This window comes from Ciconia boyciana, chromosome 3, assembly GCF_034638445.1.
Source record: "Ciconia boyciana chromosome 3, ASM3463844v1, whole genome shotgun sequence".
NCBI classification, from domain to species: Eukaryota; Metazoa; Chordata; class Aves; order Ciconiiformes; family Ciconiidae; genus Ciconia; species Ciconia boyciana.
In genome coordinates, this window is record NC_132936.1 from 41,688,167 (window position 1) to 41,710,921 (window position 22,755).

Below are 22,755 nucleotides of genomic sequence, written 5' to 3' on the forward strand. Positions count from 1 at the left end.
TGTGGATTGTTTCTGATGAACAGGGATTTGGATTTACTTGTATTTACCTCTGGGACTGTTAATTTATTCTACTGTCAGCTTCCTCTGTTACACTAGAATTACCCAACAAATTTGAACTTTTTATTCACTATTCAGGTGAAAGAGGTAATGGCATACAGTTACAGTTATTATAATAATGACCTCAACTACATCAGACACAGATCAAGAAGCTGAAAAGTAACAGGCATTGCAGGGATTTAGCTCTGTACTCATTAAGACTAAACACGGTAAGGAATTAGCCTTTTATGTTCAGAGGAATAAAATTTTAAAAGCCAAATAAATACATGCATTTTTAAGAAATAATTTGTCATTTTTCAATGAGAAAAAGATTCTTCTTAGAAAAAGAATTCCATTTAGGTTGTAAGAAAAGATAAACTGTGTTACAATTGATTTCTACTTCTAGAAACATTTCACATGGCAAGCATGACTTGACAGGATAATGACATCTTTCTCATATTGGTGCCATCTTCTCCACAGACAAGCAGAAGTGGCATACTTGTTTTGATGCTTCTTGGATAGCATCACAGAATCAGTAAGGTTGGAAAAGACCTTTAAGATCATCGAGTCCAACCATCAATCCAACACCTCCATGCCTACTAACCCATGTCCCAAAGTGCCACATCTACACGTTTTTTTGAACTCCTCCAGGGATGGTGACTCTTACTACCTCTCCAGACAGCCTGTTCCAATGCTTGACAACCCTTTCAGTCAAGAAATTTTTCCTAACATCCAATCTAAACCTCCCCTGGTGCAAACTGAGGCCATTTCCTCTTGTCCTATCACTAGTTACTTGGGAGAAGAGACTGACACCCACCTCTCTACAACCTTCTTTCAGGTAGTTGTAGAGAGCAATAACGTCTCCCCTCAGCCTCCGCTTCTCCAGGCTAAACAACCCCAGTTCCCTCAGCCGCTCCTCACAAGACTTGTGCTCCAGACCCTTCACCAGCTTCGCTGCCCTTCTCTGGACACGCTCCAGCACCTCAATGTCTCTCTTGTAGTGAGGGGCCCAAAACTGAACACAGTAGTCGAGGTGTGGCCTCACCAGTGCTGAGTACAGGGGGATGATCACTTCCCTACTCCTGCTGGCCACACTATTTCTGATACAAGCCAGAATGCTGCTGGCCTTCTTGGCCACCTGGAGACACTGCTGGCTCACATTCAGCTGGGTGTCGACCAACACGCCCAGGTCCTTTCCTGCCGGGCAGCTTTCCAGCCACTCTTCCCCAAGCCTGTAGCGTTGCATGGGGTTGTTGTGACCCAAGTGCAGGACCCTGCACCTACCCTTGTTGAATCTCATACAACTGACCTCGGCCCATCCATCCAGCCTGTCCAGATCCCTCTGCAGAGCCTTCCTACCCTGCTTAAGCAGATCAACACTCCCGCCCAACTTGGTGTTGTCTGCAAACTTAGTGAGGGCGCACTCAATCCCCCCATCCAGATCACTGATGAAGATATTAAACAATATCTTTCAACAATTAAAGGATCTTCCTTTAATTAACTTGCAACAATTAAAGGATCTGCCTTTACTCTCCATAACAGCATTCTTCTGTATGTCATGATATGCTACTATTTTTTATTCCACCTTATTTCCTCTCTTCTTTTCAACGTAAGGAGTCTTCTTGTCCTCTGCCCTAAGCCCCTAAAGGCACATCAATGGCAGAATACATTTCACAAAACTGCACTTTCTGAACTTCAGAAAGAGAGGTGAGCCCCAAGTCTGAGAACTAGAATACACTCTGGGTACAACTACACTGGTGAACCAACATGGCAAAGGCCTCATCTCTGGCCCTGAAGCCAGTGGCTGTCCGACCATGTTCATACTCTCACTCTCCAAAAGAGGATGACAACATCTCAGAACACCTGCTCATAATGGTCCCTGAGCAATGTTAAACTTTAAACTAGTCCTGAGAATCGCTCAAGAGCACTGTAGCCAGCCAGGGCCAAAACTGTGCCAGGGACAATTTTAACTACTTAAAAAGAGGGTAACATTTCAGTAGCAGGACCCCGCCCCTTGCATAGTTTTAATTCTTAGAATAGGTGTATAGAGCCTCTCAGGATGCGCTTTGAGAGATGACTGTATGTACTCTGAGGTGCTCTTTATAGAAAGAGACAAGCAAAGCAGAAAAGAAAAAGTAGGGATTGCTCTGGGTTTCCTCTAAGAGTTGAGGTCAAAAGGTGGGCTTATTTCACTAGCATATAGCTTCCTTTCTATAAATGTGATTTTAGCATGTGAGATGAAAGCAGTGATAGAGCAATGGCATATTTTGAAGTGCTATTAATAATAATCAACATCATGATTCAGACTAAAGAAGATGACAACAAAAATATCTTTCTTAATCTCCTGAAGAATCATTTGGTTTTCCTGACATAGGCATCTCTTGTAACACAATGGGATGTGTTACCACAAGCTTCTAGAAATCAGATGTCGCAGAACCAGCGATTAAAAATAAATGAAGGCAAAGTGTTCCATCAGTATTCCTGAAGACTGACTTCTGCAGCAGCTATAGGTGATAAGCATCAGAATTCAATACAAAATTTATCATGGAAAGATACAGCAAGATAGATTATATCTATGTTTCCCCTAAGAACTCCAGTATAGGTCTCTCCCAATCACTGAAACCCAGTTTTTATTTTTCTTTCTTCCTAAGACTTTTCCTGTGTAGACATCTAGAGACAAATACATAGTACACAGTCTATATTTCAACCAGTCTATTTTCTTGGTTTCCTTCAGTTACTTCTAGAAGGCTGCTATAGTTTATTCATGATACACCACAGCAAAGTCGAAAAGCTAAGTAACAATAAGCCTCACTGATAACCATGTGATTAAAATTTGTAAAAGGTAGCTTTTTGTCCACTCACTTGCTCTCATTTTTCTGCCATATTATTCTCTTTCACTTGTTTCTATAGCCTCTACTCACTTAAGTTTCTGTTACCACTCTCACCTGATGATCACATCATCCTTGCTTAAGGTGACTTCCTTTCCTCCTTTGGATCACACTCAGATGAAATCCTGACTAAGTCTGAAGAAAGATCCCGTGATGTACTGACACACTCAGCTGTGTGATTCCATGATGTTATCCCACAATCATAGTATTGTACATAAAATGAAACCCCTAACTTTTACTCCCAGCTGACCCATTACTAGCAGACCGCTATTTCTCTTAAATCTCAAATGGGCATTTCTCTCTTAAACATTTAACTTTTCAAATGCCAGAGCTGCAAGGGACAAATTGAACACAACTATTCATAGTTTGGCATTTGTTTTTAGGCTGAAACTTTAAACATACAGCTTTAAGAATGAACATACCCTCTCACCATTTCTGCTCATAAAAAGCAATAGTGGTCATGGTATTTATTAACTTAGATAGAGAAGCCAGGCTAAGCTCTTTGGGCTTCCTTTAGGTATCAGTCTTCAGTCCTACACATCCCCTTGTTAAAAGCCAGAGAAATATGGCATAGAACAGAGATAAGGTTGCCTTGTCTCAACTGCTACACTTCCAAACACTAATTTTAACACTATTTAGCCCCCTAAAACCAACATAATGAAGAACTAAAATACAAGAATGGAGTACACTGCAATTTGAAGCACGACAATAATGCTGGCCAGATATACTGAGAATAGTTCAAAGTGATATTACAGTAAATGACATTTGGAAATTTTAAATAATATTACATTATTTTGCTGTGATCTAAAATTTAATTCCATGATTTTTCTGTATGCATGTTAAGAGCTTTCATTGTACTATTTACAGTCATCCTGAGGAGTGCACATTGACATAAATCTTACTATAAATACATGGTGCATTCTGAAAAACTATGTATTACCTTATTTTAGTACTAACTTCCATATTTTTGTGTTAGTGCTGGTCATCCTAACACACAAATTCTCAGCAGTATTAACAGCGCACGTAAGTCTTTGGGACTTAATGTGGAATTTGTGAATGCAGTATTTCAGAAGGAATCTTCTGACAAAGCCAGAAAACTTTGTAACGCTTAGCTAGTATGTGATGGTGTGCAAGCAAAACAGGTTGAGCATTTGAGAATAAGGTCAGCTGAAAATACCTCTAGTTCACTATACCTGACTTAAACATGAGGTTTGCCTGAGTAAAGGTGTTCATCAAGGGGGTTTTTGTATTCGCATTTCCCCAGCTGCAATGTCGCATCTCTAACAGCAGAGTATGCTGAGTCACTGTGGAGGATGAGATGGGGAACAAGCTGGAAATCTTGTGAAATCTAAACTCACATGATGGACCGTGAGTACAGTAACTCCACCATTCACCTTCAGAAGACACAACTATTTTCAAGATCAAAAGGAGCAATGTCAAATTCCAGAGCACCTCATATAGCCGTCTGTCAGGTTGTTTGGGGTTTTTTTTTGGAAGGGGTGTGTTTGTTTCGGAGGGGAGGGTGTTTTGTTTTGTTTTTAAATGGGACTGATGCTTTGTGTAATTATTTGATTTTTCCTCTGCTAGGAAAATTTACACAAATCTAACTTACACAACTTTAAAAGGAACTTATCCTTGCTTGCCAATTACAAGTTTTCAATACATTTACCTCTCTTGGTGATAAAATTCTGTTGATCATTTCTTGCCAAACCAAACATCCTCGGGTGCCCAGTTCTGTAATTAAGCTTCTAAAATTAACCTAAAAACCACTGTGCGTTTTAATCTTTGCAGTAGGACTATTGCTAATGACTCCTTGCAGCTGAAGCCCTGCTTGTACTCATACTGATAACATTATCTTAATTTGTCCTTGACATTAAAATAGTATTACATAGTAACTAACTCCTCTCTCTCATTCCCAGTGCATTTAAAAAACAAACAAACAAAACCAAACAAGCTTTAAAGCATTTACAGCCCTGCTCAAAAGCAGACCTCTGATCATTTTTCCTGTTTGCCAAGGGGTATTCTTCATGTTAAGTCTGGACGCTTTGCTACAAATGAGGGATTCCTCCCCTTCCACCCCCAAAAATGTTTCACCAAAATAATCACGACTTTCAAAAAGTGTTATTTTGCTAGGACAGTATATGCATATCCCAAACTGAGGGAAGAAGGAGACTGTACACTTCTTACCTTACATTTATTTTTCAAACAGAGAGTAACAGCAGTGAATGGCAGGTTAGACACAAAGTGAGAGCAGAGACAAGGAAAGACAGGAAGGTAAATAAACATGGAATCACAGGTGGAGGAACAAGTAAGAAAATGGAAAGGAAAAATGAGAACCCAGGAGTGGTTTTAGAAGATCATATTTTTCAGAAGTCTACAAGGAATTTCTGCTTACTGCAAAGTCTTAATCATAAGAGGGATCCAGAAAACTAACACCTATTTTTCAGAAAATATTAAAGAAAAGATCATCAAGATGCAGAATTAAAATGAGTTAACAAAAAGCTTCTATTCCTAATCTAACATGTATTCCCCACAAACTATTACTTTTAAAAGTGGCTGTCCTAAGTCACAGTATGACTACACTTCCATGAATACCAAAGTCATTTTTGGTGACTAGTACCATGCCTACATTCGCAATTCCCACTTACGCTGAGTGGCCTACTCGAGCTGAGTAGTATCTTACTCAAGTCTGGAAGAGTCAATGGTAGTTTAGGAACTCTGAAATGCACTATGGTTTAGTAATACTGTTTGTCCTGTTAGGAGCACTGAAACAATAATTTTGGTTTTCCAGAAGCATTAACAGATACTAGAGTGTTTTTCTGTGGGCTGTTTAGTCACAGGTCCAGTGACTAAATTAAACACATTCCTGTGGTTCAACTATGGTAGGCAGCTAAGCCCCACACAGCCGCTCACTCACCCCCACCCCCCCCGGTGGGATGGGGGAGAGAACCGGAAGAGTAAAAGTGAGAAAACTCGTGGGTTGAGATCAAGACAGTTTGATAAGTAAAGCAAAAGTCACGCACACAAGCAAAGCAAAATAAGGAATTCATTCACTACTTCCCATCAGCAGAGTCCACGCGTAACGGTTACTTGGGAAGACAAATGCCATAACTCCAAATGTCCCCCCCCTTCCTTCTTCCCCCAGCTTGACATGCTGAGCATGATGTCATATGGTATGGAATAGCCCTTTGGTCAGCTGGGGTCAGCTGTCCCAGCCATGTCCCTTCCCGACTCCTTGTGCACCCCCAGCCTACTCACTGGTGGGGTGGGGTGAGAAGCAGCAAAGGCCTTGACTCTGTGTAAGCACTGCTCAGCAACAGCTAAAACATCCCTGTGTTATCAGCACTGTTTTGGTCACAAATCCAAAACACAGTACCATATGAGAGTTAATTTTCTTCATAGTAGCTATCCCAACCAAAACCAGTATACACTTTCTGTTTTTACAAAATTATTTTAAATATTGTTTTAAAAAGATATATATGGTTAAATTGATCCTTCCTGAAGGACATTTTCTCTTCCTTAGACATAACAGAGAAATCACTAGAAAATTTATTTCATAATAAGGGCTAACAAGTGGAACACATTGTCAAGGTTAGTTCTTCAAATAAGCTTCAATAGGAGACCCTGCCATAAGACCCCTGACTAACTTCAAATTCCTCATGTATCATGACTTTTGGGGGAAAAATACAAGAAATAATAATTAAAAAAAAAAAAATCTATAAAAGATGACATACAAGAGCCCTTTGGTGACGTTCAAACCTTTACCATATTTGAAAACTGCTTTAAAGAAAAAAAGTTTCTCATTTTCTGTACTGTTCAACAGCTCTTTCTTGTGACCATAAAGACTTTATTCCCAGCTGTCAACAAAGACTTCTCCTTTTCTACAATTTCCACAATATATTTCTTTATTACATATTTGCCCTACAGCCAGGGTAAACAGGAGAGCCTGCTGTTGAGGACTTAACAGAGGACAAGTTGCCTGGTTTCAAAGAGAAATTTGAGAAAGAGGTGATGGAGCAGCCTAACAAGGCCCACTGTGATGCTCTGGTAACAAACACACCACTTACAGGCTAACTTCTCCATCCCCTCTCAATTTCACTGCCTAAATAGTTCTAACATGCTCTAGAAATGGGAAATTTTCCAACAGTGTTTACCAGACTGTTTCAAACCGCCATCTTTTCTTGAGCAGGTGGAAAGAAATCAATGTCTATTATAGGGCTGCTTTCAATCTTAATTCTGGTGCATTGCTTGTTATCGAGTCACAAAATACCCAAACACTGTTGGTGTTTAAATTAACTCTGAAGCTCTTACTTATACAAATAAGATTAAAATAGAAATCAGAATCAATAACTAATGATGAAAGCAATAAAACTGAAAGTACTTACATTAAACTTAATAATGTCATATATCAAGTACCGAGGGACAACCTGTCCATTAACCTTGTCGATGATCATTTCCTTAAAAGAAAAGAGATGACATTTACATTTGTTTCATGAATATAGAAGAATGTCAACATATTTATACTTGGTGCACATACCTGTAAGCATGACGCAATCAAACACCGGCCACATCTTTATTATCAGAAAAATTTTACATTAGGTCAAGATTATAAAATTATTATTGTGGTCTTAAATGCCTCTCATGAAGCATTCAATAAGAAGCCAGGAAGCTGTACTAAGGCTCCACATTCTGATCTGCAACATTTATACATTAGTTTCCCCACAGCTTTTAAAATCACTACCTTTCTTGAATGAATACTGAGTTTGTAGAAACCTCAGTAAGAGCTGCGATCCTAAGTCAATCAAGCACTTTTGGAAATCTCACCTACAATTAGTCGTACAACAGCAAGGAAGTAAAGAGCAAGCATTAACATCCATTTTCTATGCTCAGGTTGTATCTTTTCACGTTAACAGTGTCCTAGGCAGCAGAGACAACTGCAATTTGCTTGAATGTTGCATTGTGACTAAACAGTAGGGTTCCTTCAAATGGAAATACCACAGATACTATCTGTATCACACAAAATTAGTTAACATTCAATATATACTGGTAAACCATCTTGAAAATATGTCAGCTAGAAGAAAGACTTATTAACGATCAACATCCAAACACAAAAATGTTTCCTGAACTTAACGGTACATGCAAAAATCTATACATCTTACATGCTGGTGCTTACATCTGTAACTCAGGCTTCCTATGATATGAATTAGACATAGTTTATTAGTTTGATAAACTAATAAAAAATATTTAGTTTCACAGATATTAGTCATTATTGAAAATGGTAACCAATCAACCAATTGGTAGATCTTTTTCAGAGACAACTTCGAAATATTCACTTCTCTAAATGCAATCAATCTTCTCCCTGCCCCTCTCCCCCAGCCAAATTCTTGGCTAATAAATTAGCTGTATCAGCTAAGAATTTTTTGCTGCCAATATCAAGTTAAAATTCCAAATTCACACATACAAGAAAACAACTGGAAAAGGTGAAAATATTTCACTATAACATGATGAAAACAAAATTGTGATCTCAAGAATTATTCCAAAAGAGAACCTTACAACAACTCAAATTAATTTTGTTTAGTTTGTTTCTTGCTATGTCAGTAGCATTTTTATATTTTACAACCTTTTAACTTCTTTTAGAATCCATAACTTCTACAAAGTAAACCCAAACAAGAGTCTCGATGTAAGACTGATTTTCAGTCTGTAACCACACCAAGCTTCTTGAATTGTACCTAGTATTTATTTGCATTTGGCTTTAAAAAAAATAAGGAAGCAGTTGTAAAAACATAGATTTCTTTAAAAGCAAACACAAAGCTTTAAGCATTTAAAACTAAACTAGAAGATATGAACCTGTTGTTCTCAAAACCCACTGAGAAGTATAAGTTGCCTACTTAATATTTTGGAATCTCATCTTCTGTAAACACAATATTGAGATGGAGATTGGGCTTTCACAGCCAAATGAAGCATTCACAGGTGTTGTGAATGACTACCTGAAGTGACCTTACACATCTTTCCACATCATTAAAAAAAAATTACAAAAAATTAATTCGAGTGAAAAATATTCCTTTGTAACATTACAATATCTTATTCTTAACTCTAAAAATTGTTCAGTCACAGGTACTGTAGGTACTGTCAAATAACATTTGCAAAAATACTACATAGGATTGATGTAACAAAATGCCATTCTGTTACTTTCCAGTATTTAGGTAAGACACCAGTGAGCTATCAAAGGAACAGCAGATGCAACGCAGCAATACCTTCTTTGACAATACATTTTATAACTAACTGCAAGAACAGATGGAGTAGGTACACCCTAAGAGAGAAAGCAAGCATGATGTTCAAACTTGGAAGAGTGTGTAGAGATCTAATGGGGGGGGAGAAACCCACCAGGAATTCCTGATAGTAATCAGGTGAAATGAGTAACAAAGTAAAACTGAAACAAAAGAATGCTACCATATTTCTTTAAAGTTTCAATCATATTAGCAAGTGAAACAAATTTTTAAAGATACATTTAATTGAACATATATTTAAGGTTTACAGACTCATTTCCTCAGCATACATATTCAGAGCCTCAGCTTTGATGCAAAGCTAGCATTTGTATACAAAACCCTGAAAACATTTCAGTGCCTGTTATTACAAGATTTTATGCCTAATTTTCAAAATCTGAATCTCTGGACATTCAGTTTAAAGAAGAATTATAAAATAGCCAAGAGGACCAAGAATGATTTTTAAACCTTCTCTGAAACATTCAGTTTTAATACAGAATTAATTTTATAAAGCAACTTTTTCTCTACTTCTGACATGTATAAACCTTTTTGACTCTATTACTGGTCAAACTAGCCTCTTTCCTTACATCCTCACTTCTTTTCTTCCTCCCCTGCCTCTTGTTCTCCTTCCACATCCTGACTGAAATCCCAGCTACCAGAGCAAATAAACAATAGCACAATATGCCTTAGAAGTAGAGATGACAAATTCCTGCACTGCTCATCTCCATCATGACAACAACATTCACTGCTCCATTAGTTACGCCAATACAACTGTCATAAGGCAAAAGCTGTAAAGTGATCATAAGAACAATTCAGATTAGAAACACTCTAACACATCATTATTTAACAGTCTGATTGCAGAATCTTCCTTGAAATTATGAGAATTGAAAAATACCTCATGGAATAGACCTCAAAGGCAAGTTCAGAGACTGCTGGGAAAACATAGTGTTTGATAAACTGATCACATTCAAACTCGCTCATTCTGATCTGAATAATAACCTGATACTATAAGGCTATATTTAAGCCAATTTTTAGATAACTAAAAACTTAAATGCAAAAACACTCACATGACATGATAACAGAACACAAAAGTATCCATAAAACACACCGGCATCCATGCATTTCATTTTATAGACCCCACATAGATTTATGCCCACTATTGCATGTTTTAAAATTACCACTGCTAGTATGATCTTTACCACTTGCCCATTAACTGCTAGTTTAGGTATTAGCTTAATCTGCGAGCTTGCAGAACAAGGTCCAACAGCCAGTTTCTTTGATGTAATCTGGCAAAACTGTGCTGGTGTTAATCTCCTTTTCTTAATCTTCTGGTGCTGCAGAGCAGTGTCTTACAGCATATTAGAAACAGCAACTGTGCTAAGAGCTTTTAGCTCACAAGTTCCAAAAGAACAATGCTGGACTGACAGCTCATGGACTTTTTCTTTTTTCCTTGAATCACCTATCTAGCAAGCAACTTGGACTTAAAATAATCCAAAATTTAATCACAAAGCAAAGGATCTCATTTCACCAGCCACTTGCAGAATGTATTTTTTGTTGACACAGAGTATGGAATCAGATCTAATCACACATCTGTTTACTGTTCCTTTTCCTCCTGTGCCTTGCCTTTCCTTTGTCTGTTTACCTTTAACACAATTGCAGCCACTACTGTATTTCAGGAATGAAAGGAGCTTATTTTTTTTTTAAATCTATTTTGCACAAAGTACCAGCCTTTGCAAACTCCAAAAGTTGTAAGTAATGCCATTTCGAGAGCTTACAAATAAGTGAGGTCTGTACTGACACAAAAACATAAATCAATCTCAATCTTGCTCTCCACTTTTGGAGTCGTTGGCCCTCCTAAGTCTTCAAGTGTGAACAATATTTTATATACAAATAAAATAAAATATATACAAGATTGTAAAAAGTATTTCAAGTCTAAGAATGCCTCCACATTTTCTACTCAACTGTTCCAAAGCTAAGCAGAATGCCAAGAATGTTCCTGAAAATAACTAATTAGTTTTCTTGCATGACAGCCAAAACACTTGAACAAAAATCTATGCACTCCCTCAGATAGCAGTATGGATGCAAAACACTTGGCTTCTAAAGGAATACTTTGTATTATGCTAGCCACCTGTAGGTAATATTCAAATTAGCTTTAATGAGCTTTGCAGAAAACTTTCTTCCCTGCCAGGAGAACAATCACAACTGAAGAGCTGGAGATGAGCACAGAGTATTGCAGGACATCTCTCATCACCCAAGACATAACTGATCATGGTAAGAACTGTTTGCAAGTAATTTCAGCCTGAAGAGAACCGTAAATGCATTTGAAATTCTCAAAGACAACCACATGAAAGGCTTATACCAGAAGCCTTAAAGCAAGTTAATAGATCACTGAATTCATGGAAATTGCCTTTATGAAAGTTTTATATAAACTGTCATTCTAAATAAAGTTAGGGGAAATTACCTAATCTTTTGTATTCGTAACACCAGTAGTTGTTTTGCTGCATGGCACTGATATCTCTGTTTTGTCTTTCCTTCTTTCTCATACTTTTTAAGATTACTGCAAAGCAATGCCAATTGGGCCACCTCATTCTATACTTTAATTCTCTGGAAGAGAGAAAGCTACTTCAAGGGCAGTAAGTATGAACTACTTCAACCTGTAATTAAAGAATTAACTTCAACAGCCCTTCAGCACTAATTAGCAAAATATGTTAACACAAAAAAGCCAAATTTTTCTTCCCATGGATTAAAAAAAAAAAAATCAATCATGCATATATCCAGAGTAAAGAAACAGTCATGGAAATTATCATTTGGCACCAACATTAAACAAATATTCAATTATAAAGTTAAGCTGCTCTGATGCTTCAAACAGGCAAATTTTATTCTCAAACCTATTGAAAGGACTTTCAGTTGAAAAGAAAAATATTCTATCAACAGTTGTTTTTTTTTAACTGACCATACTTAAGTAAATTTAGAAATCTGTACTATGAAAAGTATCTGTTGAAAAGGTTTTAGTTTCATCTGAAGGTACTTCATTCAACCAATACTTGTTTATTTAATGTCATTTTGCTTTCCATGTCATGAAAAAACTGGGGGGGGAGGGGGAGGGGAATATCACAGTAAGACTAATTTTATGCCAATAAAGTGAAATACTGAAATGTGCTATAACAGTCAAACTTTTAAAAAACAATGTATTATTAAGTGAAGTTATAGTTCATGTCCTGGGTAACTGAGAGAACTTCAGTTATTCTTAAGAGACTTAAACTATAAATCTGGGAAACACAACACACCAGATCAGAGCCCCTCTCCCACGCCCCACAGCCACATTTATGCACGTATCTCATATGTGCATCCCTATCTTCCACCATGTACATATTAGCCACCCTTACTAAAACATCTGTTTTGAAACGCAAAAAAAAGAGAGCAGCAGTTTCCCTGAAGAACACCTAGGACTGCACAATACGGACACTGGCAAGCCATTACTTTCTCAATAGCCTTAGAAAGAGCAGGGGAAAAAACAAATAGTACCAGGCTTTTTATCTCAACAGTATGGAACCTAATGTATGTCATTAAGAATATTATTATGTATGTCGTTAAGAATATCATGTACGTCATTAGGAAGCTGCCTGGCTGAAGAGGCTCCTACCAGACATGACAGCTTGTGCAACCACTTTTGAGCTGACAGCATAGCATTTCTTGCATTATGCTCTCAATTTTTCAGTGAAGCAGAGGTGGTAGAAAATACTCCATTATCTGCTTTTCTGTCCCTGAGACGGTACATTGTTCCTTGCAATAATTATCCTCACAGATCCAATTTATACATGCTTCATATGTAAATGTGTGTTCAGTCAGACAGATCATTCACAGAAGTGACATTTCAAGAAGGATACTGACAACAAAGGCCTAAGAAACAAAAGAAAGTTAACAATGACAATATGGTCTCCTGTATCTGAAGGGTGCATTAGGCTTCAGAAGACCAATATGGAAGATCATCTCAGATATTCAGTACTTCAGCAAGCAAGAGTGACAACAACGTAGAGAGCCTCCGATGCTACTGCAACATGACAGGAAACTGCGTTCATCTACATTGACAGGTATTTAGTGCAAGAGCTAATGAAGTTCTTTTGCTCATCTAAAATAGGAAGGTCAAGAAACAAATAATCTCTTCTTGTGGCTACTGTTCTGAAAAGTTTACCAAGAATACTCCAGGCCAGCCTTCAAACAACAAGTACAGATGTTTTACAGCTTGTTTTACAACTAGCTCGAAAGGTTCGTTATCAAGTTTACATAATTTAAATTAGCATGACAACTTAGAAATGTTTTAGTCTTAAACAAATATAACTAAGCCATTTCTGAATCAGTCAATAATTCAGGTCAGCTGAGAATAAAGGTGACAGAAGCAAAGACATCAATTCACAAAAGTCTATCAAGACATGGTGAAAATTTTATCAAATTTTAGAAATATTTACATTAACTGGAGCAAATTGACCATGTTTACTGTATCAAAATATAAAGCTATAACAAGAGATGAGGTTCTGCAATAATTTCTTTAGATTCTCTTCAAGCCTTTTCTCATATTCAGAGAATGTCATCTCAATACCTTGATTTATTTCAAAGACAAACAGCTCCCCCCAGAGCAGTCACCACTGCTAGTCTGTAGATAAGAAATGACTTACGAAGTGTGATTCCCACATTCAGCCAGTGACTGAATCTGTATTACTCCTGAAATTCCATGTTCACTGATCCAGGCCTAAAAACTTGGCCCTGCTTCTGAACAAAAGCAAACAGCACTGAAATTGTTACAATAATTATACAGTATGCTCCTTACCCCATCCAGAAGAGTGTTTGTTAGATGTGTGCGAAGATCTTTACGAAACGGAAATTCCAGATTAGATACATGAAAAATCGAATTGTCTCTATCAATCATATAAACTTCATTCTTGCCATCAATCAGCATCATGTACCTGCAAATGCAATGTTAAGATATTATAATTAAAGGTATATCCTCTAGACGTCTACTATTTTCATTTATATTAAGTGCTAAAAAAAGCAATAATGACAGACATTATTAAAAAAAGCATTTTAGAAGGAATTTTTTTTACAGTTAAAAGTTTAAACCTATTGCTTCAGGAAAGCAGATAATTTAGTTCAATGCAATTATCACAAAGAAAATATTTCAAAGATAAAAGTTCAGTGTGTGTGTGTATAAAAAATAATGTTGCTGTGTCCAGACAAAATGATGCCTGAAAATCTATTAAAAATAACAGATGTTTTAATGCTGTAAGAAATACATGAGGCTAATTCAGTTAGATTCCGCTAAAAGATCTTTTACTACAGTTTTTCCTTTATTAAGTGGACCAGAACTTTGCCTAGTATAAATCTGCAGAGTTTCATTCAAAAGAAACACCTTTCCTATCTATCACTGGTTATCTAACAGTGCAGTATTGCAAAGTCTCAGCCAACTATTGAGACACTTTTCATTAAAACACTGACAAATTTAGCCAAGGTACATTCCTCTCACTTTACACACAAAGAAAACCCCAAAGCTTACTACACTGTCACCAGCAACTTGTGAGCTTGGTTCAGTTGCAGACATCTGAATTTTCTAAAAATTTCTTTACATTATGACAGTACTTGGGAGCCCAAGTCATTAATTTAGACCTCTCTGTGCTAATCCCACAGAAGACTGCTCTATAGAGGTAACGATCTGTATATAAGAAAAAACAGTGAACAAGTAGAAAGAAAAAAAAAAACAGTGAAAAAAATATTAAAAACCACAAAAGACACTAAACAGCACGATAGCTGTAACACACCTGAGTTACCTTTGTAAAGTTTTCTTTGCTCTTTGCAACAAGAGTACTAAAGTAGAGTTTCAGGAAGAATAACAAGGCAGCTGCACAAAGGTCTTCTCCAGCTTGTGCAGCAGCCTAGGAGAGCACTCCTTCTGACTGCAGAAAATAAACTGAAGAAATTTCAGTGGAAACTAGTATCAAAGGCCAGCTGCAACAAGTCATCATGAATGAGAAGTAATAAAGGTGTTGAGCATATACCAAAAGCAGCTGAAACTGAAGACTAGCAGCTTGAATCCAATATGGTAAAGGAAGATGGAAACTGTTGTGGGGCTCAGAAGGTTGGCAAAGCAAAAAAGACCAGAAAAGTGCCTTTTTGGAACCAACAAGATTTGATTGCACTTAGTAAGACCAGCGAAAAGAACAATATAGTTATCAAGATGTGATCAAATGATCAGACAGAAAACACCATGGCTTAACAGCAGTGCAAGAAATAAGTGTATGAGAGACAAAGCTGACATGAAGACTCAAAAGTAGGTCTAAGTTTGGTGTCTAAGTCAAACCTGAGTTATGTCAGTTTTACTAATTACCACCTGAGCTGCTGTAATTGAACTTATGCCCGATAATGCCATAACTAACCATGTTGGTGGTCTACACAAAAACTGAGAGCATGACCCTAAGCTGAGCTTTCTTTCACTGATCCTTTCATTTCACCTTGCACACAGATGTACTAAAAGCACAAATGTTATTACAGAAGTTCTACTGAGAAAAGTCAAAATCATGGAAACCCAAAAAGAGAAGAAAATAGGAGCGCTACCAACTGTCAAGATAGTTCAGTGGTTCTAAAAGTTCACAGCATTTAATGTTCTTGAATAACCTCTGATAGAAATAGGGAAGGGACACAAACCTTTCCAGAGCAACTAACCTGTCTGGATTGCAGTACAGTTGTTTTGACCGCACAGAATAGGAAACATGTGATTAAAAGATGATAGGAGTTTGACCATCCACACCAGAATATTTTGAAAGAAAACAAGCATATTTTGAAGACTCACTCAGCAAAGAACTTTTAATACTTGTAAGTCTTCAAATATGCTGGATATATGTGGGGAAAAAAACAGCATTTTTCATAATTCATCCATTTCTCCTTGGAAAGTCCTATGTTTTTATGAAGAAATAATGAGCTATTCAGTACTCTTTTCTAAAATTCACCATTGCTCTTACAAGTAATGCCCACAGGATCTCTGCTGTCAAAACAAAGCAGCAAGCATCCCCCAGAAACCCTGCAGGCAAATGGTCTACACAGGCAGCTGTCCTGTTGTCTGCACAGATCCTACCTCTAGAAATCAGTAGATCTGACTACAGGAACACAGTACCACCCGTGCAGCTTAAGTAAAGACTTTCTTTCAGTATTATGACTACAATTATAATTCATTACAGATCAGTTCAACTTGCGTTTCTCCACAGATGAGTACTTCAAGACATTACGTATCAGATGCACACACGCACAAAAAAAAAAACCCACCACACACACACACAGAAAAACCCCCAAAACGTATGTGAGCAGAAAACCTAAAGTCAGGGGAGGGAGGGGGGAGTAGATTAAATCAATGCAACATTAGGAGAGCTGAAAGCTGCACATGAGATGCTTTATGAAAAAAATAATTCAATATACATTCAACTAGATAACTTGGCGCCAGTTCTTCAGAAGCAAGAATAATCTACAGACATTTGTTTTTCAAACCATGTAAATTTATTCAAAACTAAAACTAATTACAAAGAGCATGTTGTGTTTTTCTCAAAAATTAAAGAATCCATCAGGAGGGAAGAAGAGGTGTGTAAGTAACAGGAAAAAAAATTATGCACACTACTTTAGTTTTAATTTTTCAAATAAGCTTAATTGGACATTTCTGCACTCCCATATTTATTGCTGTTTTAAGTACATGCTTTCATTGTAATTTCCCTCAGTGGCAAAATAGCATCAGAAACAAGTTCTAATGCTCCAAGAGATCTAGCACTTGTATCATCTAGCACTTGTATTACATACAAGTATGTAAAACATACTTGTATCATCATTACAAATGTTATACAATAAGAGATCTTACAACTGCTTGGGGGGAGGGCGGGGGGGGGAACAAACTAAACCACAAACAGTTAAAAGCTTTGTTTTCAGCCACCTAAAACATCTACAGGTTCAGATGACACACAGAAAGTTTCATCAAAATCTGTTAGTCTGACATCAAAAGTAAGAGTAGCACACCACCTTCTCCAGATCTTTCACTCAAAACAAAATCTATAGAAATTTACTTAAGAATTGGTAGCTGGATAGCCCACCAATCATTAGTGGTGATATTCCTTCTCTTTCAAACCACAGCGCTAACGTTACATCTCTTCTCTCACAATCTCTTTCTCTTTTTAAAATTTGTCACTGTTAGCTGTTTATACCATAAATTCTAAACGGCAGGGACAATGGTAAGTCTTCCAACTGCATGCAAAAGATTTCCAATCAAAGATCACCAGGAATCACAATTATATCTTACTTCACAGAGCCACTGAGAAACAACATGTGCTTACTTTGAAGACAAAAAAAAAAATTTGGTCTCAGGACAGTAAGTTACCTTAACGTAGACCCATTTGACATGGGTCTCATGATAATATATTTGCCTAACACAGAAGCTGAACAAGTTCTCTGCATGAGAAAGACATTAGACTGACACAGATATATCTGTTTTGAAAGGTTTTTGTTCGGGGTTTTTTAAGCTGAAAGCCTGAAAACACCTCCATCCCCCAGTGTAATAAACTGTTGAAAAAAACTCTGAATGTGGTCCACACAACAAAATTTGTCAAAATTCTAATTATTACCAACATAAGATAGAAGAAATTTGGTCAAGGATGGACTGACAACCAGAAGTGTTCTATAAGCAGCTGATAATTGAAAATGTGCAAGAAGCAAAAGAGATATGCAACCATGCCAAAGTTTTGGTGAAACTGAATTTATTAATTAATGAGGAGTTTGGGTTGGTTGGTTGGGGTTTTTTTGTTTGTTTGCTTGTTTAACTCAAAAAGCATAAATTCATGTGCTTAACATCAGGCTTTAAGTTTTTTCCAGATGACACTTCAAGCTTTCTTGGAGAAATCTTTTAGACTGCTGATCAGTACACTTCTGAATATCATCTGGATGTGGCCTGACTGGTTATATTTGAAGAAGTTAATTAAGGTATTAGCAGCATAAGCACTTACATCAGAATAGAGAGAGCACCTCTGGGCAACACCACATAGGCAAAGAAAGAAGAACAACGATTTCTCAAATACATTCGATAGGAACTAAAACAGCACATAGGAGCTTAACTGTCATGCATTGTATTGCATACTGTGAACACTACTTGCTATTACAGCTGTACATTTATTACTAATTATCTCCATTGCATGAGCACCCAAAAGCTCCAATTAGTAACCAGGCCCCGTTGTATTAGATTCTGTGCAAGTACACAAGATGACATGGTCCTGTATCAGACGGCTCAATTTGAATTTAAAACAAGACAAGTGGATAAAAGAACAAGAGTGGAGCAGCGGTACGAGCAATAACAGAACTGCTCATTCACCTTTGATAACTATACATCAAAGCGGAGAATTGTGTCTGAGCAACAAACATCACCTCTCCAAACTGCCAAACCAGCCAGTTTCCATTGCAACAACAGTTCTGACAAGTGAGTTCTGACAAGTGAGTTAAAGGAAAAAGGGTCACGGTGTCCACACAAATTAATCTCACAAGCAGATAAAATATCTACAGTCATAGAAATGGTAAAATCTAAAGTTTCATTAGAAGCTACTTTTCATTCACTTCTGGTCCTGAGGCAAGGTCCGTTATTAATTCTAACTGGACATCAGTATTAACACGATAATTCAGGAAATAGGATGAAAATTTCATTAGCAAAGAGTTACAGCTCTTGGCATTAGACAAGCAGATCTCCAAATCACCTACCAGAGTATTAATAACTTTAATCTTTAAACTTTAAAAAATGCCAACCACCAAGTATCATCTTGAAGAGTTTTCTCTTCAGAAATCAATTATTTTTAGCATACCCAAATAAAGGCAATTGTTTCAAAGGCTCATTTGCCTCCACATATATCCTGTTCATGCAGTCCACACCAGTTGGGCCTAAAATACATGCTAGAAGAATAATTTTCTTTGAAAACTTCCATTTTTATTTTAGCTTGTTTTGGTGGTGGTGGTGGTGGGTTTTGGTTGTTTTTTTTTTGTTGGGGGGCGGGGGGTGTTTGTTTGGTTTGGGGTTTTTTTGTTTTGTTTTTTAACACAATTCTGAAGCTGACCTGAGCTACATTGAAAATTATAAGTTAAAAACTGAGGTTTCTCCTTTATGTGGATGTTTAGTATTTTTCACCATTAAATTTGAAAGTACATTTCAGGAAAATATTATTTAAGGCAAAATAAGGCAAATTACTTGGTCTCCCTCAACCTACAGTCATTCAGAGTCAGGAACAAGAACAGAACTGTGTCTCCCAAGCTCCAAATCCAGTACTGCACCCACCAGAGCACGTGGCCTCTATCCTATTTCCCAGCTTATTAGGATTCACAAAACCAGCTTTGAAAATAACTCCCCAACACAGTACCTCACATTCAGCATAATGCTTGCCAAAACACATATACGGTGAAATTAATCTCCTAGAAGTTCACAGAAGTTTTGCCATTGACTTCAATTTTATGATGTGCCTTGCCTATGTTTAACTTATTTCCCTCAGCCAAAATCCCAGCAACTCTCCTAGCAATAAGGTTACATATGTTAATTTTGTACTTTAGTAGGAGTTCTAAACCTTAAATATAATAAAAAAATATAGCACAGCTTCCTCAAACTTTTGAGACCTCATCTTCTGAGTTTGAGTTCAACACAAAATTAATTTTCTGAAAAAACCTACAAGTAGCAAATGGATTAGAAATATTTTTTAAAGGAAGTTTAAAAATTCATCTCCTATAGGAGCTTTCTTTGCCCCACAGTATTTCTTTAGATGGGCTATATCAAAGAAAATTATTTATTTCAACACGGTATCGTTGTCATCGCTTTTTTTTTTTCCTTTTTAAATATGCTTGTGTCTGTATTACCACATTAAAGAATGCAAAATGTAAGAAATTCCATCATCAGCTCTAACCACAAAATACACGGCAGCTCTCCATTCCCAGGAGAGTTCATTACACAGCCTAGAATTCAGTCTTGTGAAAGCACTGCCCTCCCACACAAATAAGCATTACCCAACTCAGAATAGCAATTAGCATCACTAATATGTTCGCTGACGCAGAGGCAATAACGAAATCCTGTTGCAGATATCATTTTCAGTTTCTTAATTTCCTTTTGTGATTGACAACACTTCAAAATCATGAGCACGTTGCCACTCCACAGATCGATCACCTAGGACTAGGCCAAGCCACTTTAGCACTTTACTTTGGACCCTGCCACTCCCTCCTGGCAAGACAGCATCAGCTTCTGGCCAGATGCATCAAATGCTGTAGAAAGGGCCAGGAGAATGAAAATTAATGACTGCCCTCTATCCACTGACAGTAGGAGATCATCTATGTGTGTCACTAAGCCACTGCAGTTCCATGTCCTGGCCTGAATCCAGACTGTGCTGGATCTAGAGTAACAGTTTAAATTAGACGAGTTTGAAGTTGGCCTGTGGCAGATGGAGCAATACACCCTAAAGTCCCGATAAATGGGGAAGGCTCAGCTTGCTTCTTCTCTTACATTAATTGCTGCTGGCAATAGTTGCTGCTTCAAACTATGTCTCCTGAAGGATGACAAAGCCTGGATAGGGGGACACTTAACACAGGAAGTTATGTGAAGACTCACAGTATTCTTTTCAATGTGTAAACAAAAGGAAAACAATGTCTTTTTAATCAGCACACTGACAGCTCTATCACAAATACCATTTTCAAACTTGTACACACATTTTCATTTGCACAAGTACATAGCATATCAGCCAGCAAGAAACACTGCTACACATAAGCAGCTGTAGAATTATGTATTTGACTTGACAATCCAAATTCTAAATAAAATTTTTAAAAACCACACATACAGGCCCTTGGAAGTTAGTCTGCTCTGAATATACCAACACTTTATATTTCTCTCGCATACTTCTAGGTTAAATTCTGCCATCAACAGTCTCCCCAGTATTTTAAACCAAAAAAACCCCTTAGAATCTGACTGACAGTCATTTTCAATTAACAGCCTCCAGCTCCAATATTTCTTATTCATGACCTTGCATTTTCTACAACTAAATATCCTTCCAGTTTTATTACTATGCTCCTCAGTGAATTCAGTGGCTTGTCTCCCTCATTTGTTTGTCAGAACATACTTGGTTTCTGTTTCAAAATTCTTAATGACAATATAAAATTAATATTCAGGGTCTCCACTTGTGGTTTTCTATATATTTTCTTCCAAAATCATCCACCGCCATTTTCTTTCAATCCATTCTTTACCTATCTTACAATTCTAGCAATCTTCATTAGCCCCAGTCTCCGTAATAAATCAAAATTTTGTCAAAGTACAGTAGCATGAGATCTACCACTATTCCTGTGTCAAAAAAACCTATTTTCCCTTTACATGGTATACAAACTCCTACCAAAATGGTTGAATTCAGAGGAAATGTCATTCCTCATCTATACTGAAGACTGTGTTCCTCAGTCCTTCTGATTCCATCGACTACTTCCCTCAATTTATCCAAATCTATCATTTTAGAAAGAGAGAACCTACATTATTGATCTATTTTTACCTCTCATTGCAGTCATAACATTCTAAGATTAAAGCAAAGCCTTTTCATCAATGACCCAAACTATCTTCTACAATAAAGATTTCTTTTTCCTCAATATTAAAACACTGTGTTAGTAGGCTGCTGTTAGTAACTAAATGTATCTTGTATCTCTTACTACATTCAGAAGCACCTGGATTTGTCACTGGTCAAAATTCTCCACCCTCGAAAGAGGGTAGAATTTAGCTTCTGATTAAGTTTCATAATTGTAAGGTGTCTACTTTAGGGTGAAATGAATAGTTCCCTAGGCTTCAATAACTGTGTTGGGTAAAGTCTTATTACATCAATGGACATCTAGACACTCAACTTGCATTAGATGTTAAAGAGTCCTCATAGTAACAACTCTGATCAGGTTGGTATCCGCAGCAGATTCAGCAACAACCCAGAAATTTACCTTAACAATCCTGTAGTGATTTTTTAAAAACCTGAACTCTGTAACATTTTTTTTTTATCCTTCAGCTATTATGAAAATAAAATGTTGTGCCTCAAACTTTATTTTGCATCTTTCCTAAACAATGAATGCTTTCCAATATTCATGTTACAGTCAAGAAAGTTATCCTAGTGTATCTGCTTTGCCAATGTCTAATTTCATGAGAAATTAGAAGGTTCCCAATATCCAGCTTCATGTTCTGAATCACCTGTTCAAGCTACTGCTGCCCTGACTTGATGCTAGTATGGAAAAAAAATAATTTTCTCGTCTTACTGATCACCTCATATATCACAATGAAAGGGCTATGCTTAATTTCGATATTCATAGAATCATTTAGGTTGGAAAAGACCTTTAAGATCAGCAAGTCCAACTGTAAACCTAACACTGCAAAGTCTACCACTAAACCACATCCCTAAGCACCACATCTACACATCTTTTAAATACCTCCAGGTATTGATGAATTGATATTCCTCAATTCATCCTGCTTATTTGAGACCACAGAACTTCATTTCCACAAAATTCGTTAAGGTGGTATT

At 37.1% G+C, this 22,755-nt stretch overlaps 1 protein-coding gene across 3 annotated transcripts in view; it reads right to left on the reverse strand.

Moving 5' to 3' along the window:
* The window catches only part of RNGTT (RNA guanylyltransferase and 5'-phosphatase), a 192,475-nt gene that overhangs the window by 127,335 nt on the left and 42,385 nt on the right, over positions 1 to 22,755 (reverse strand). For all 3 annotated transcript variants that reach the window (XR_012041408.1, XM_072855446.1, XM_072855448.1), the window contains 2 exons: positions 14,013 to 14,148; positions 7,310 to 7,381 (listed from right to left, as the gene is read on the reverse strand). Coding sequence is in view for 2 of the 3 variants with exons in the window: in XM_072855446.1 (XP_072711547.1) it covers positions 7,310 to 7,381; positions 14,013 to 14,148 (208 nt within the window). In the remaining variant the exon portion in view is untranslated. The remainder of the gene's footprint in view (positions 1 to 7,309; positions 7,382 to 14,012; positions 14,149 to 22,755) is intronic.